We start from the raw sequence: 17,379 nt of genomic DNA on the forward strand, positions 1-17,379 counted from the left end.
GCACTTCATCCGTGGCCACCGGACCTATGCAACTCCCCCTCGCAAGGGACAGGGGAGAAGAGGAGAGAAGAAAAGAAACGGCAGATCAACTGGTCTAAAAAAGGGGGGGTCTATTTAAAGGCTAGATTATACAAATGAGTTTTAAGATGGGACTTAAATGCTTCTACTGAGGTAGCATCTCTAACTGTTACCGGGAGGGCATTCCAGAGTACTGGAGCCCGAATAGAAAACGCTCTATAGCCCGCAGACTTTTTTTTGGCTCTGGGAATCACTAATGAGCCGGAGTTCTTTGAACGCAGATTTCTTGCCGGGACATATGGTACAATACAATCGGCGAGATAGGCTGGAGCTAAACCGTGTAATATTTTATACGTAAGTAGTAAAACCTTAAAGTCGCATCTTAAGTGCACAGGAAGCCAGTGCAAGTGAGCCAGTATAGGTGTTTATATATGTATATAAAGGTATATACAGTATAGGCGTAATATGATCAAACTTTCTTGTTTTTGTCAAAAGCCTTGCAGCCGCATTTTGTACCAACTGTAATCTTTTAATGCTAGACATAGGGAGGCCCGAAAATAATACGTTACAGTAATCGAGACGAGATGTAACGAACGCATGAATAATGATCTCAGCGTCGCTAGTGGACAAGATGGAACGAATTTTAGCGATATTACGGAGATGAAAGAAGGCCGTTTTAGTAACACTCTTAATGTGTGACTCAAACGAGAGAGTTGGGTGGAAGATAATACCCAGATTCTTTACCGAGTCTCCTTGTTTAATTGTTTGGTTGTCAAATGTTAAGGTGGTATTATTAAATAGATGTTGGTGTCTAGCAGGACCGATAATCAGCATTTCCGTTTTCTTAGCGTTGAGTTGCAAAAAGTTAGCGGACATCCATTGTTTAATTTCATTAAGACACGCCTCCAGCTGACTACAGTCCGGCGTGTTGGTCAGCTTTAGGGGCATGTAGAGTTGAGTGTCATCAGCATAACAGTGAAAGCTAACACCGTACTTGCGTATGATGTCACCCAGCGGCAGCATGTAAATACTAAAGAGTGCAGGGCCAAGAACCGAACCCTGGGGAACTCCGCACGTTACCTTGACATAGTCCGAGGTCACATTGTTATGGGAGACGCACTGCATCCTGTCAGTAAGATAAGAGTTAAACCAAGACAAGGCTAAGTCTGACATACCAATACGTGTTTTGATACGCTCTAATAAAATATTATGATCGACGGTATCGAAAGCGGCGCTAAGATCAAGAAGCAGCAACATAGATGACATCCATGGTTAGCAATAGATCATTAGTCATTTTTGCGAGGGCTGTCTCCGTAGAGTGATTTGCCCTGAAACCGGATTGAAAAGGTTCACAGAGATTGTTAGTCACTAAGTGTTCATTTAGCTGCTGTGCAACAGTTTTTTCGAGAATTTTGGAAATAAACGGAAGGTGGGAGACCGGTCGGTAGTTTACCATGAGGTCAGGATCGAGGTTAGGTCTTTTGAGCAGAGGATGAATAACCGCTTTTTTGAATGCTAGGGGAACAGTGCCGGAGGAAAGTGATAAGTTTATAATATTTAACACTGATGGACCTAATAATACAAACAGTTCCTTGATAAGTTTCCCAGGAATTGGGTCAAGTAAACATGTTGTTTGTTTTATCCCACTTACACGCTGTAATAATTCCTCTAATGTTATTTCATCAAAAATAGAGAGACTATTTTGGAGGGCAGTGTCCGTCGTATATACAGTCGTATTTGTGTTAATAGAACCCAGTTGTGGCTGGGATGCGTTGTCTTTAATCTCCTTTCTAATGAGTTCAATTTTCTTATTAAAGAAATTCATAAAATCATCTGCCGAGTGGGTGGAGCTACTGGGAGGAGTCCCTTGTTGGGTTAGCGATGCTACTGTACTAAACAGAAATTTAGGATCGTTTTTGTTGAGGCGGATGAGATTTGAGTAGTATTTAGTTTTAGCTAAGGTAAGCATGCGTTTATAAGTTATTAAACTATCACTCCATGCTTGATGGAAAACCTCAAGTTTAGTCGCACGCCATTTGCGTTCCAGTTTTCTACATGATAATTTCTGAGCTCTAATTTCTTCTGTAAACCATGGGGTGCGCCTTTTAGGGGCCCTTTTTTGCTTTAGCGGTGCTATACTATCAATAATTTCGCGCAAGGCATCGTCAAAGTTGTTAGTGAGTTTATCAATAGAGCCGACATAATTTGGGAATGGTGCTATTACCGAAGGCAGTAGGTCAGCAAGAGTCATCGTTGTGGCAGCATTAATGTTGCGGCCGCTATAGCAGTTATTATTATTATTAGCTTGTTGACAAAGAGTCAAAACTTCAAATTTTATAAGGTAATGATCGGACATTACTTTAGTATATGGAAGTATCATAACTTTGGAGGTGGTGACACCCCTGACAAGCACTAGATCTATTGTATTACCGTTGCGATGCGTGGGTTCATGTATTATTTGTGTAAGACCACAGCTATCAATTATGGTTTGGAGCGCCACGCACTGAGGGTCCGATGGGGTATTCATATGGATATTAAAGTCCCCCATTATGATTATATTGTCGGCGTGCGTCACTAGATCAGCAACGAACTCTGAGAATTCACTGATAAAGTCCGAATAGGGCCCAGGGGGGAGGTAGATAATGAAGTTTCATGAAGTTTGCTTCTTTTATGAATTTATTATGGCTCTACTGAAAATGTGAGGGTGAAAAGTATACATACAGCAATGTTAATATTTGCTTCCTTGGCAAGTTGACCTGCAATAAGACACTTTTGGTAGCCATCCACAAGCTTCTGCTTGACCACTTGACCACTAAATTGCTGCAGTTCAGCTAAATGTGACATGGACTTGTTTCTTCAGCATTGTCCACACCTTTAAGTCAGGACTTTGGGAAGGCCATTCTAAAACCTTCATTCTAGCCTGATTTAGCCATTCCTTTACCACTTTTGAGGTGTGTTTGGGGTCATTGTCCAGCTGGAACACCCAACAAGACCCAACCTCCGGGCTGATGATTTTAGCTTGTCCTGAACAATTTGGAGCTAATCCTCCTTTTTCATTGTCCCATTTAAAGCAGCAGTTCCATTGGCAGCAAAACAGGCCCAGAGCATAATACTACCACCACCATGCTTGGCGGTAGGCATGCTGTTCCTGGGATTAAAGGCCTCACCAAACATATTGCTGGCTATTGTGGCCAAACAGCTCCATTTTTGTTTCACCTGACCACAGAACTTTCCTCCAGAAGGTCTTATCTCTGTCCGTGTGATCAGCAGCAAACTTTAGACGAGCCTTAAGGTGTGGCTTCTGGAGCAAGGACTTCCTTCTTGCATGGTAGCCTCTCAGTCCATGGCCACGCAAAACAGGCTTGACTGTGGACACTGACACCCGTGTTCCAGCACTGAAACCCGTGTTCCAGCACTGACACCCGTGTTCCAGCACTGACACCCGTGTTCCAGCACTGACACCCGTGTTCCAGCACTGACACCCGTGTTCCAGCACTGACACCCGTGTTCCAGCACTGACACCCGTGTTCCAGCACTGACACCCGTGTTCCAGCACTGACACCCGTGTTCCAGCACTGACACCCGTGTTCCAGCACTGACACCCGTGTTCCAGCACTGACACCCGTGTTCCAGCACTGACACCCGTGTTCCAGCACGGACACCCGTGTTCCAGCAGCTTCCAATTCATTGCAGACCTGCTTTTTGCTGCTCCTCGGTTGACTCTTGATCATCCTGACCATTTTTCTCTCGGCAGCAGGTGATAGCTTGCGTTTTCTTCTTGAGCGTGGCAGTGACAAAACTGTGCCATGCACTTTATACTTGTGAACAATTGTCTGCACAGTTGACCAACAAGTATGTGCTCCAATCACTATATCACAAAAAAATAGTAAGAATTGTAGAAATGATTGGAAACTCAAGATGGCCATGACATGATGCTCTTAAGGGAATAAGCGGTAGAAAATGGATGGATGGATGGATGTATATATATATATATATATATATATATATATATATATATATATATATATATATATATATATATATATATATATATATATATATATCTTAATTAGATTATCCAAAAAAATAGTGCTGGATACTGTGGTAGAGCGTAATATGTATGTGTGGGAAAAAAATCACAAGACTATTTCATCTCTACAGGCCTGTTTCATGAGGGGTTTCCTCAATCATCAGGAGATTTTCCTGATGATTGAGGAAACCCCTCATGAAACAGGCCTGTAGAGATGAAATAGTCTTGTGATTTTTTTCCCCACACATACATATATACGCACATTTTTATACATGTAAATATTTATATTCAATCAATAATGACCAGAAGGTTTGTGTCACACGTGTTGTAGGAGTCTGTCATCAATGGAAGTGTGCTGATCCTTCACCAGCTCCAACATGGGAAGCACCAGTACCAAGTGGAAAATGTGGTCCAGTACCAAAGATCAAGCAGCGCAAAACCAATGATGAGGTATATTCACACTAGTGACTAGGGATGATGTTTGATAAGGAATTATCGAGTTCGAGCCTATTATCGAATCCTCTTATCGAACCGATTCCTTATCGATTCTCTTATGGAGTCCAGATAGGTTGTTGTATATGGAAAAAACACACAATATTTGGTTTAACAAAAGCTCACTTTTGTTATATAATAAAAAAATAAAATCTAATAAATAAATAAATATTGACTGTTACCCACCTAAAAAAATAAAATAAAATAAATAAATATTGACTGTTGTTACCCAAAGTATATTAAGTGGGATTTTTCAGAGAAACAAATATATACAGTAACACAAAAACAAGCTGTCTCTGTGATCACTATAGGTGTATAAATAATAATATAGTGTTAAATAAAATCAGTCCCTTGGGCACAAAACTGGAAATAATACAGCTCTCCAAAAAGTGCACTTCTGCTGCTATTGGAACATAACTGTTTGTTATGATGCTTTGACATTTTTGCACTTTATTTCTTTATTGAAAGAAAATTTTATGAAGAGAAAAGTTGTTTGCAAATGTGGTTACAATGCTAAAAAATGAAAAGTTAAAGCTAAAAAAAGAAATACATTTTATTGAGTTAACATTATTTCTTTATAGGGGGAAAAATGTTATGAGCGAGAGAATATAACAACTACACTACCCAGCATGCAACGGGAGTTACGAGCATGCGCGGTAGCCCCGAAAAGTGTTGCATGTTGCCACGCTGTGAAAGTAAACGTCAAGAAGTCAGCCAACACGCCTCGTCTGCATTATTTATAATTAGACAGACAACACATCTACAGTGTGATTTTGTAACGTTTACAAGGAAAGAAAAACTAAAGTTAAAAAAGGGAGATGTGTTGTATATATATGTATGTGCTGCGGTGTCATATATGTTGTATATATATGTATGTGCTGCAGTGTTGTATATATATGTATGTGCTGCAGTGTTGTATATATATGTATGTGCTGCAGTGTTGTATATATATGTATGTGCTGCAGTGTTGTATATATATGTATGTGCTGCAGTGTTGTATATATATGTATGTGCTGTGGTTGTTTTAAGAAGGTTGCGACAGCTGCCGTAAAGGAGGTGCGTTGCTAGCCTGGTTGCTATGTTTCCGGTTGGTGGTAAAAGTGTTGGTCATGTGTTTTACCTGCTCAAATCTCTCAGTAAAGTTATTCGATGGATTATAGCTTTTGTTTTGAACTTTATTACACTTTGGAGCGCTTTTTCCCGTCCATTGTTTTCCTGCTTTCGCTATCTGCGCCTAATGACTGAGCTACGTGACGTCAATTCTTGTGATGTCCCACGGAGCATTTCTGGTCGGGACGGGATTCGAATAAAGAATCAACTCTTTTCCTTTACTATAGTGGTCTCGATAACGGGTACCGGTTCTCAAAAAGGGATTCGAGTCCGAGGATTCGGTTCTTTTCTTATCAAACAACCGGGAAAACCGGTTTCGAGTATCATCCCTACTAGTGACTGAATGGTGGCGACAACAAAACCAAAGATAAGGTATATTCACACTAGTGACTGAATGGTGGCGACAACAAAACCAATGATGAAGATTTTTAAGAAATCATCATTTGACAGCAGTAGAAATGAGAAAATGAAAATCAACGTAACAAAACACAAGTAATGTTTCTTCTTCACTAAGATACTCAAAAGTAAAAAGTATGTGGTATTAAAACTACTCTGACAAGTACTGCTTATTAAAAGTTACTTAAGTAAAAGTAAATGTATTATAAGAAAATCTAATACCACATGAACTATTTTGTAGTGTTTGGTGAGAAGCAGCCTAGTGATCTTTACCTGTGTGAGCCACGGGAATAAAGTCCAAGTACTAAATCCAAAACTAACTCAAATTGTGGGAAGTCACGACGTTTCCTCACTTGACTCCTCGAGTATTTGTTTTCCCAGACGAGGAGACAAGCTGATGCAGATTAATGGCAGCGACCTGCAGGATTTCACCCCTGAAGCCTTGGCTCAGACCATCGCTGAGGGCCGTCCCATGTTGGTGAGTTCTTATCATTTTACATGTATCATGTACAGTATGTACCATGTTGGTGAGTTCTTATCATTGTACATGTATCATGTACAGTATGTACCATGTTGGTGAGTTCATGTACTCATTCGTATCATTTTACATGTATGATGTACAGTATGTACCATGTTGGTGAGTTCATGTACTCATTCGTATCATTTTACATGTATAATGTACAGTATGTACCTCGGAGAGTGGACTTCTAACGTACCGGGTTTTCCGAACTACACAGCGCACCGGTATATAAGCCACACCCACTAAATTTGAGAACAAACAACATTTTTCCATGTATAAGCCGCACCGGACTATAAGCCACTGCAGATATATACGTTGTGAAATGAGTTATTTACACAGAAAGTTTATTTACATACCTTAATTGTTTCCAAACAGTGTCTGTAACACGACAGTAAAACGGCTGATCAAACAAAACAGAAGTCATGGTGTCAGGTTCAAACACTGATGACATCTATTAAACAAGACAAGAGGCAAAGAATCAAACAGAGACAGAATTCAATTTGGACTCAATATATTGAGGAGAGTCGCCGTCGCCCTGTAACCTCTTACAGTGTCTCAGCACGCGCTCCCAAAAGATTGCACTCCTTCTTTATTTGACTTTCTCCCCCCACCTGACCACAGCTGCTTCCAGAGGGAAGTGGGTCGTAAACAGCGTTGCCTTTGGTTACCGAACAGTTCAAAAGGAGAGGTCGTAAAATAGTTCAAAAAGAGTTTGTCTGGAAATTGGGCAGATCCTTGGCTCTCTCCGCTTTGAAGTCCTTGGGCCAGAACAACATCCTTCTGTTGATTACCATACATACGAGAACACAGGAACACCATCTTGCTCCCCCCCCCCCCCCCCCCCCACCCCCTACACAGGGGAGTTTTACGAGCCTTACTCTTGGTAGGTTTCAAAAGACAGCATTTTGTCAGGAACACAATGTAATACAAAGTTTTTGTGATGATTTAGAAACAATTATTCTAACATTCCCCTCCTGTTTATCACATAAACGTTCCCATAATCTTCTCATCCCTAATAACTTCTTCTTGCGATTTTCAGTTAATGGTTAATTTCCCTAGCACCAAGTTATGTTTACACTCAGAATTGAACATCAATTTCCCCTCATAATTATGACATTTCTGGAAACAGATCAGGAACACCATCCAGGTAGGTATCCTCGTCATCAGATTCATCTTCCTTGTTGTCCACCAGGAAGTGCATCTGAACAGCTTTATCATCTGCTGGGCTAATCGCTGTGGTAATCAGACAGTTAAGCAGAGAACAGACAGGGAATACAACAACATCCCCACAACGTCAGTCTTGCTGCAAACACGGCCATAGATACTAGATACCAAAGACTTGTATTTGCCAAACACGTCCAACACACCCCTCCCACATAGATGTATCTATGCCAGAGTGCTTTTAAATTTGACCGTTAAGGGTGTGCAGGCCATCCAGTGCTTTGGTCAGGCTACTTTCTGCATCAGTGTAGTTTGGTATGAACATGCAACACTGTTCACCAAATATTGCGCACACGCCCCCTTTTTCCGCTAACAACAATGTCTAGCGTCATACGGTTTTGAAAAGCCACAAGGAAGGTGGCGGCGAGTTGATCAGCGACGGCTTCAAGTCCGGCCTGTGTAATTTCCTAATCTCTGTACGTTGTAGTGGACGTAGTTTATTCTGTCAACATTCTTGTTAATCGTACACCACCAGTAGACGGATGATTCAAACCCAGCTGCAACTTGATTAACCAATTTATAGTCGTCAGATATACTTCTTTGGACACCCGTTGCATCGATCAAGTTGGATCTACCACACTTTGCAAGTTTACATTACTAGTTCTTTTCCAATGTTCGGGTATCAAACTGTTCAGGCGTGTTAACAATTCTTGCACAAATATTGATACATTTACTATGTGTAAGCAGTTGTCTGATGATAAGTTTCCTAACTGTTGTACAGAGCCTAGCATGTCAATAATGCAGGTATAATTACCTTTTTTCACATATTATCAAATATTGGTTTCTGTTTTGTCTCTTTAGCTACAGGGTGAATTTTGTTTTGCTCATGACTTCAAATAAACCTTTTTTTTGACTCATCTTGAGTCAGGCCCGGCTCTAACCAATCTGGCGCCCTAGGCAAGATTTTAGGTGCCCCCCCCCCCCACATCGGCAGTGAAGTGTATATACTCACAAGAAACCGAATAGCTTTGTCTTTGACCTTTTTTTTTTTACTTAAAGAAAGCAAATTAACAATCAGAATATGGATAAATAAATGAATACAAAAAATAAAAAATGAATATATGAAATATAATATTTTTTGACACGTTTTTTATAAAACGTGTCAACAAGTTGCATAAAATAAATTAAAAGTACAATATAAATAAGGCACTGCACAAAACAAGATATCAAACCAGTATGACTTTAACAACTATATTACAAAAAAAGGGGATCCTACAGAGTTCTCTATTTGTGCTTTTTAATATTGCATGAACTAGAAGGACTTACAAATGACTGTACACCAGGGAGTACTGTAATTACCTAACGTTACATTATTATTTTCCATAACAATTTAGCCCCCTCCACAATATTAACCCGACGTTAAAACAGAACTAGCTATTTATTGATTAGCAATTGCCGAATCATGTAACATTAGCTTAATGCTAAAAAGCCAGGTTACTATCACATTCTGTAACAGACAAATAATTTCATGTAGGCTAACGTTACCTACCTGCTACCTCTGTCTTTTTCTCGTTTCTCCTCCTCTTCTTTTGTCTTTTTTCTTCCCTGGGCACCTGACAGTTTTGGCCGTTTTGACATCTTGTGTTGATTTTTTGATGTGGTGACGTCCAAAAAGAGTCATGATACGGGAAGGGAGGGGGCGCACCGTGCCGGGGGAGGGGGGGGGGCGTAATGTTGTAACAAATAATATTTCTATTAAATAGGCTTTACTTTGCATTTTAATTAACGTGGGATTATTTTATGTATTTAGAAATAATAGTACCAACTTTTTTTTTTTTCCTCCAACATTTGTGGCACTAGCGTGGCGCCCCCTGATGGACGGCGCCCTTAGCATTTGCCTATACGGCCTATACACCAGGAAGTACTGTAATTACCTAACGTTACATTATTATTTTCCATAACAATTTAGCCCCCTCCACAATATTAACCCGACGTTAAAACAGAACTAGCTATTTATTGATTAGCAATTGCCGAATCATGTGACATTAGCTTAATGCTAAAAAGCCAGGTTACTATCACATTCTGTAACAGACAAATCATTTCATGTAGGCTAACGTTACCTACCTGCTACCTCTGTCTTTTTCTCGTTTCTCCTCTTCTTTTCTCTTTTTTCTTCCCTGGGCACCTGACAGTTTTGGCCGTTTTGACATCTTGTGTTGATTTTTTGATGTGGTGACGTCCAAAAAGAGTCATGATACGGGAAGGGAGGGGGCGCACCGTGCCGGGGGAGGGAGGGCGTAATGTTGTAACAAATAATATTTCTATTAAATAGGCTTTACTTTGCATTTTAATTAACGTGGGATTATTTTATGTATTTAGAAATAATAGTACCAACTTTTTTTTTTTTCCTCCAACATTTGTGGCACTGGCGTGGCGCCCCCTGATGGACGGCGCCCTTAGCATTTGCCTATACGACCTATGCCACGGGCCGGCCCTGTCTTGAGTAATTGTCTGGGCTTATACATACAACACAATCAGTTTTTGTAGCCTTTCCCACTTGCTCCGCCATAAGGAACAAATGAATGACCAAAACAGGAAGCAATTATTATCAAACTTTGAAACACCATCAAATGGTATGCTTACCACTGTGACAGTGGAATTTGTAGTGTGCTAGTTAACATGTCCATTTGATAACACAAATACAATCCTAAATACTTTTTTCCCATTATATGACCTTTTTCTAATTTGCTAAGTGTACTCAGCTTGGTCTTTCCACTATCTTTACTGCTGTTTGAGTTCTTTACAATCTCTCTCCCCCCTTGGACAATGCCAATGTTTTCTTTTCATTGATTTTTCTAAATTTTGGTAGCTGATAAGGTCTTCCAAATATTATTTCAAATGGTGTGAGTCCTGTTGTACTTGTAATGTTCATGTACTGTACATTTTTACTAAATCTATACATTGTTCATGGACGTTTTGTTTCTTCCATACATTTCTTTAGTCTGTTTTTAATTGTTCCGTTTGTCCTCTCCACTAGTCCTGTCACTAGAGCTTTACTCTTGGTAGGTTTCAAAAGACAGCCTTTACAAAGTTTTTGTGATCATTTAGAAACAATTATTCTAACAATGGTCATGGACCCACTAGTAGCGCAAGCTAGCTCTCCAATCAGCTAAACAGACTCAATAACTCCACGCTGACGTTTTGGTGAAAGTGAAACAATACAAAAAGAATGCCATTGTAAGTTAATAATACTAACACACACACTCGTAAAGGTGTTAGCATATTAGCTAATGCTAACGACGCTACAATAGCACGTACAAATATGCGTGAAAACACTCCTACAGACATCACACATGGGACACTTTAGTAACTAAGAATTGTTTTAGTTATATTGTAAAACCTACAAACTTTGCTTGGAGTGAGGATTGAAAAATCGCTAGGGACAATTAGATGACCAAACGGCACTTGTACTTCCGGTTCAGAGTTTTAAACATGAGTTATTTACACAGAAATAGTCTGTAAATGTTTATTTACATACCTTAATTGTTTCCAAACAGTGTTTGTAACACAGCACTAAAACGGCTGATGAAACAAAACAGAAGTCATGGTCATGGACCCGCTAGCTGCGCAAGCTAGCTCTCCAATCAGCTATACAGACTCAATAACTCCACGCTGACGTTGAAAGTGAAACAATACAAAAAGAATATAAGTTAATAATACTAACACACACACTCGTAAAGGTGTTAGCATATTAGCTAATGCTAACGACGCTACAATAGCACGTACAAATATGCGTGAAAACACTCCTACAGACATCACACATGGGACACTTTAGTAACTAAGAATTGTTTTAGTTATATTGTAAAACTTACAAACTTTGCTTGGAGTGAGCATTGAAAAATCGCTAGGGACAATTAGATGACCAAACGGCACTTGTACTTCCGGTTCAGAGCTTTAAACATGAGTTATTTACACAGAAATAGTCTGTAAATGTTTATTTACATACCTTAATTGTTTCCAAACAGTGTTTGTAACACAGCAGTAAAACGGCTGATGAAACAAAACAGAAGTCATGGTCATGGACCCGCTAGCTGCGCAAGCTAGCTCCCCAATCAGCTAAACAGACTCAATAACTCCACGCCGACGTTTTGGTGAATTTACTGAGGAATTTGTGAAAGTGAAACAATACAAAAAGAATGTAAGTTAATAATACTGACACAGACACTCGTAAAGGTGTTAGCATATTAGCTAATGCTAACGACGCTACAATAGCACGTACAAATATGCGTGAAAACACTCCTACAAACATCACACATGGGACACTTTAGTAACTAAGAATTGTTTTAGTTATATTGTAAAACCTACAAACTTTGCTTGGAGTGAGGATTGAAAAATCGCTAGGGACAATTAGATGACCAAACGGCACTTGTACTTCCGGTTCAGAGATTTAAACATGAGTTATTTACACAGAAATAGTCTGTAAATGTTTATTTACATACCTTAATTGTTTTCAAACAGTGTTTGTAACACAGCAGTAAAACGGCTGATGAAACAAAACAGAAGTCATGGTCATGGACCCGCTAGCTGCGCAAGCTAGCTCTCCAATCAGCTAAACAGACTCAATAACTCCACGCTGACGGTTTTGGTGAATTTACTGAGGAATTTGTGAAAGTGAAACAATACTAAAAGAATGTAAGTTAATAATACTAGCACAGACACTCGTAAAGGTGTTAGCATATTAGCTATTGCTAACGACGCTACAATAGCACGTACAAATATGCGTGAAAACACTCCTACAAACATCACACATGACAAATATACAATATTTTCCCCCCAAAAAATATTTCAAAGTGGAATATGTCAATGATTCATAACAACATGGATTCTGAGTCATTATTATTTTTTGAGCAATGACAGTTTTAAAGGAAAAAAAAACATCCTGCATGGCAGTTTTGTCTTATTTATTTTGTCTTAGTCAACATTGCAACTTTTTATGGTTACATTTCACCTGTTTGCTCTTTTGTTACACTTTTGTTGTTGTTCCTATTATGTTTAGAATGTGCCGTGGCTCCTTCACAAATGAGTTGGAGCCCCTGCGGTGTAACATGGCCGCTGTAACATGATGTGTCTTTCCCACGCGTGAAAGGAGGAACAAGGACTTCTTCTTTCTGCCACCAGACGGTGCACAAGGCGGGGGCTCAGAAGCCGCTCCACTGCTCCGAGGAGGATGTTCTTCATCCCGTCTCCAAGGAGCAGACCGTGCTGCAGTTCAGCATGCGGATGTTGCGAGAAGAAGACGCGCACGGAGGCGAAGGAGGCGGCTCGGGACAAGGCGGCGGATGTCCAGTTGGCGACGACCACAAGCGAGGTGGCGACCTTCTGGTGGTCTCCATGACCAAAACCAGCATCTCGGTGATCAGAGGGCGGGGCTGTGAGGCTGGCAGCGCCTGTAAGGGATGTCACGGCACAGGATGCACCCTCAAAGACGTGGTCATGGTGTCAGAGTCCAGCACCGTCACACTCGGTGAGCACACCTTCTCACATTGACCACCAGTAATCATAATTACACCCTTTAGATGGTAGTTGTTGTGCACTACACTCTTGAAGATACAAGTACAAGACCAGACCAAGGTTCTCTCAAAAGTACAACATTGGTCTTTACAGGCCAGAAACAGAACTTTATTCTACCAAAAAGGTGATTTAAAGTACAAATGTTTACCATTTCAAGCCTAAGGCTACCTGCTGCGTTAAACATTTATTTAGCTCATGTAAATTATTATTAGTAGTAGAATTTTTAGTCGTCATTTTACTGCAAAAAAAAAGTTTGTTACAGTTAAAAGAGTGCACTGTAAAAACAACAACTTTACGTAGATTTTAGGATTGAAAAAAGTGGCATTAGTGAACACTAGTAAGGTTGTAAATACTGAATAGAGTAGGCTAACCCATGTGGTTCCTGTGGATGTGAACACAATTACTGTAGTGACTAAATAACATAGTGACTGAAACAGACAAAGTAATGTGTAAATAATGTCAATAACTAGATGAACCATCTGTGGTTGTGAAGTGAACACTAGTAAGGTTGTAAATACTGTACAGAGTAGACTAACCCATGTGGTTCCTGTGGATGCGAACACAATTACTGTAGTGACTAAATAACATAGTGACTGAAACAGAAATAGTGATTCATTTGGATGAATGGGTAATGTCTTTATGTCAACTCTGTTGATGATTTTTCAATTCTTTAAACACTAAAACATCGTTATATGTTCTGGGTTCAAATCACAAGCCTGAGATTGTATCCTCAAAGTATCGGTTCAGGACTCAAATTTGGATCTGAGGCCAACAATTACGATCAGAACATAACGAACACTAAAAAAAAACCACATCAACTTGGCAACTTAACACATTTGGAAGGAAACAACGAAGCAGAAAAGTGCACCCAAAAGTTTCCTTGGACTCATTTAGTGTAGTCCAGTCCAGTCTGGCAGGACTGCTGCAAAAAAAGAACCGTTAGCAGTTTGCATGTTTGAAGCCTTTGCAGACAAACTGACATTCAGTTCTCTTGTGCTTGGACGTACTGTCGCAGTTTCAAGAGGAGGCGGAACCTTCAAGCTGCAGAAGTCTTTGGACACGCCCATCGAACATGTGGCCTCCCACAAATACCTGCACGGGATTTGCTCCCAGAAGACTATATATGCATCAGCTAATCCAGGTTTGTCACACACACACACACACACACACACACACACACACACACACACACACACACACACACACACACACACACACACACACACACACACACACACACACACACACACACACACACACACACACACACACACACACACACACACACACACACACAGACAGACACACACACACACACACACACACACACACACACACACACACACACACAGACACACACACACACAGAGTGTTTAGCAGCTGTTTCAAAAGCAAGGCGTGCTGTCCTCAGAGAAAATGACCATCTACTACTACAAGTCCACGTGTCCAGAGTCCAGGTTCCCCGTGGTGTTGAACTTCTCAGGCTCCGACTGCTTCCTCAGGTGCTCCAAGGAAGGCAAGCAGGTGCTCCTGCAAGTGGAGGTAAGTCCAACAGTCTAGTCCCGCCCACAAGTCCAACAGTCTAGTCCCGCCCACAAGTCCAACAGTCTAGTCCCGCCCACAAGTCCAACAGTCTAGTCCCGCCCACAAGTCCAACAGTCTAGTCCCGCCCACAGAGGCAGCTCTTTCTTTTAGGAAGTTTGCTTTTTCACGTCGGAACCAGACCATGACACAATTATCCTGCTTGTTGGACAGTAAAATCCTTTGATTATAACCCGGTGCACCTTATAACCCGGTGCACCTTATAACCCGGTGCACCTTATAACCCGGTGCACCTTATAACCCGGTGCGCCTTATAACCCGGTGCACTTTATAACCTGGTGCACCTTATAACCCGGTGCGCCTTATAACCCGGTGCGCCTTATAACCCGGCGCGCCTTATAACCCGGTGCACCTTATAACCAGGTGCGCCTTATAACCCGGTGCACCTTATAACCCGGTGCGCCTTATAACCCGGTGCACCTTATAACCCGGTGCGCCTTATAACCAGGTGCACCTTATAACCCGGTGCGCCTTATAACCCGGTGCGCCTTATAACCCGGTGCGCCTTATAACCAGGTGCACCTTATAACCCGGTGCGCCTTATAACCAGGTGCACCTTATAACCCGGTGCGCCTTATAACCCGGTGCGCCTTATAACCAGGTGCACCTTATAACCCGGTGCACCTTATAACCCGGTGCGCCTTATAACCCGGTGCGCCTTATAACCCGGCACGCCTTATAACCCGGTGCACCTTATAACCAGGTGCACCTTATAACCCGGTGCACCTTATAACCCGGTGCGCCTTATAACCAGGTGCACCTTATAACCCGGTGCGCCTTATAACCCGGTGCGCCTTATAACCCGGCGCGCCTTATAACCAGGTGCACCTTATAACCCGGTGCGCATTATAACCCGGTGCGCATTATAACCCGGCAAGCAGTCCTGCAGTGTGTTTACTTGTGTGTGATATCATGTGCGATACAAGCATAGTGTTTACTTGTGTGTGATATCATGTGCGATACAAGCATAGTGTTTACTTGTGTGTGATATCATGTGCAATACAAGCAGTCCTACAGAATCTTTATTTGTGTGTGATATCATGTACGATACAAGCTATTGTTATTAATGTTGTTATTGTTATCAATATTTGTATTAGTAATAATATTGTTATTCATACTGTTATTGTTATTAATATTACTGTTATTGTTATTATTATTACTGTTATTGTTATTCATATTGTTATTGTTATTAATATTGTTATTGTTATTAATATTACTGTTATTGTTATTATTATTACAGTTATTGTTATTCATATTGTTATTGTTATTAATAGTGTTATTGTTATTAATATTACTGTTATTGTTATTATTATTACAGTTATTGTTATTCATATTGTTATTGTTATTAATAGTGTTATTGTTATTAATATTGCTGTTATTGTTATTATTATTACTGTTATTGTTATTATTATTACTGTTATTGTTATTCATATTGTTATTGTTATTAATATTGTTATTGTTATTAATATTACTGTTATTGTTATTATTATTACAGTTATTGTTATTCATATTGTTATTGTTATTAATAGTGTTATTGTTATTAATATTACTGTTATTGTTATTATTATTACAGTTATTGTTATTCATATTGTTATTGTTATTCATATTGTTATTGTTATTAATAGTGTTATTGTTATTATTGTTATTGTTGTGACGAGTGCTGTTTGCGTGTGCAGGCGTGTGAGAAGCAGAAACTGAAAAGCATCTCCCTGAAGGATGACATCATCCTGTCTTACGTCTTCTACATGAAGAGTGACGTCACCAAGCAGCGGCACTTTGAGTCTGCTCTCTACCCGGGTTGGTTCATCCAGGTGTGCTCCTCAGACGCCGTGCAGGTGGCACAGCTGCCAGAGCGCACGCAGCCCGAGCCCTTCCTCTTCATCATCCAGACCTAGACCTCACTGCAGAGACACTCAGGTGCCTTGTCAAGTGTAAAAAGAAGTGAAGTTATTATCACTGCCTATGTTTCTGGACAAATATAAGTTAAGAGTGGCACCTCCATTTATGAACCTACTTGGTTCTTCATGAATGGAAAAGTTTGTAAAGTGAGGCAAACAATGTCAATATGAATAATTGGTTCCAGCCTGCACAAAAGTCCATATTTGAACACAATATAAAATACTAAATGTCAAGCAAACTTTCTATTTATTAACAAGACAAAACAACAACGGCAAGCTAAACTGTCCTGGATGTGCTGTTCTGCAAACGCACGCACCAGAAGTCCCTTTGGTGCCCTTACAAACGATCAGAAATCACAAAAATGTTCTTACTTATAACAACCATACTGCTACAATAATCTAGAAAAAAGTCAAATCTACTCGCCACAAATTAACGTCGACGGCGGCACACAAGATGAGCGAATGAAGCCTTGCTAAATATTTGTTGCCATGTGAAGGTTGGTAAACATAAAAGTTGACAAATAAAGGGTTAGTACATGGATGTTCCACGTTCATAACTCACAATAATTCATACATTTCAT

The 17,379-nt window shown here is 40.3% G+C and overlaps 1 protein-coding gene across 1 annotated transcript; it reads left to right on the plus strand.

Moving 5' to 3' along the window:
- Positions 1 to 2,660: 2,660 nt before the first annotated feature.
- Positions 2,661 to 17,379, plus strand: LOC133642473 (uncharacterized). The gene is made up of 7 exons (XM_062036668.1): positions 2,661 to 2,675; positions 4,380 to 4,498; positions 6,428 to 6,524; positions 12,906 to 13,251; positions 14,314 to 14,439; positions 14,710 to 14,840; positions 16,577 to 17,379. The coding sequence occupies exons 1-7, from the start codon at positions 2,661 to 2,663 to the stop codon at positions 16,793 to 16,795; spliced, it is 1,053 nt and encodes a 350-aa protein (XP_061892652.1). The 3' UTR covers positions 16,796 to 17,379.

Source organism: Entelurus aequoreus, linkage group LG02, assembly GCF_033978785.1.
Source record: "Entelurus aequoreus isolate RoL-2023_Sb linkage group LG02, RoL_Eaeq_v1.1, whole genome shotgun sequence".
NCBI classification, from domain to species: Eukaryota; Metazoa; Chordata; class Actinopteri; order Syngnathiformes; family Syngnathidae; genus Entelurus; species Entelurus aequoreus.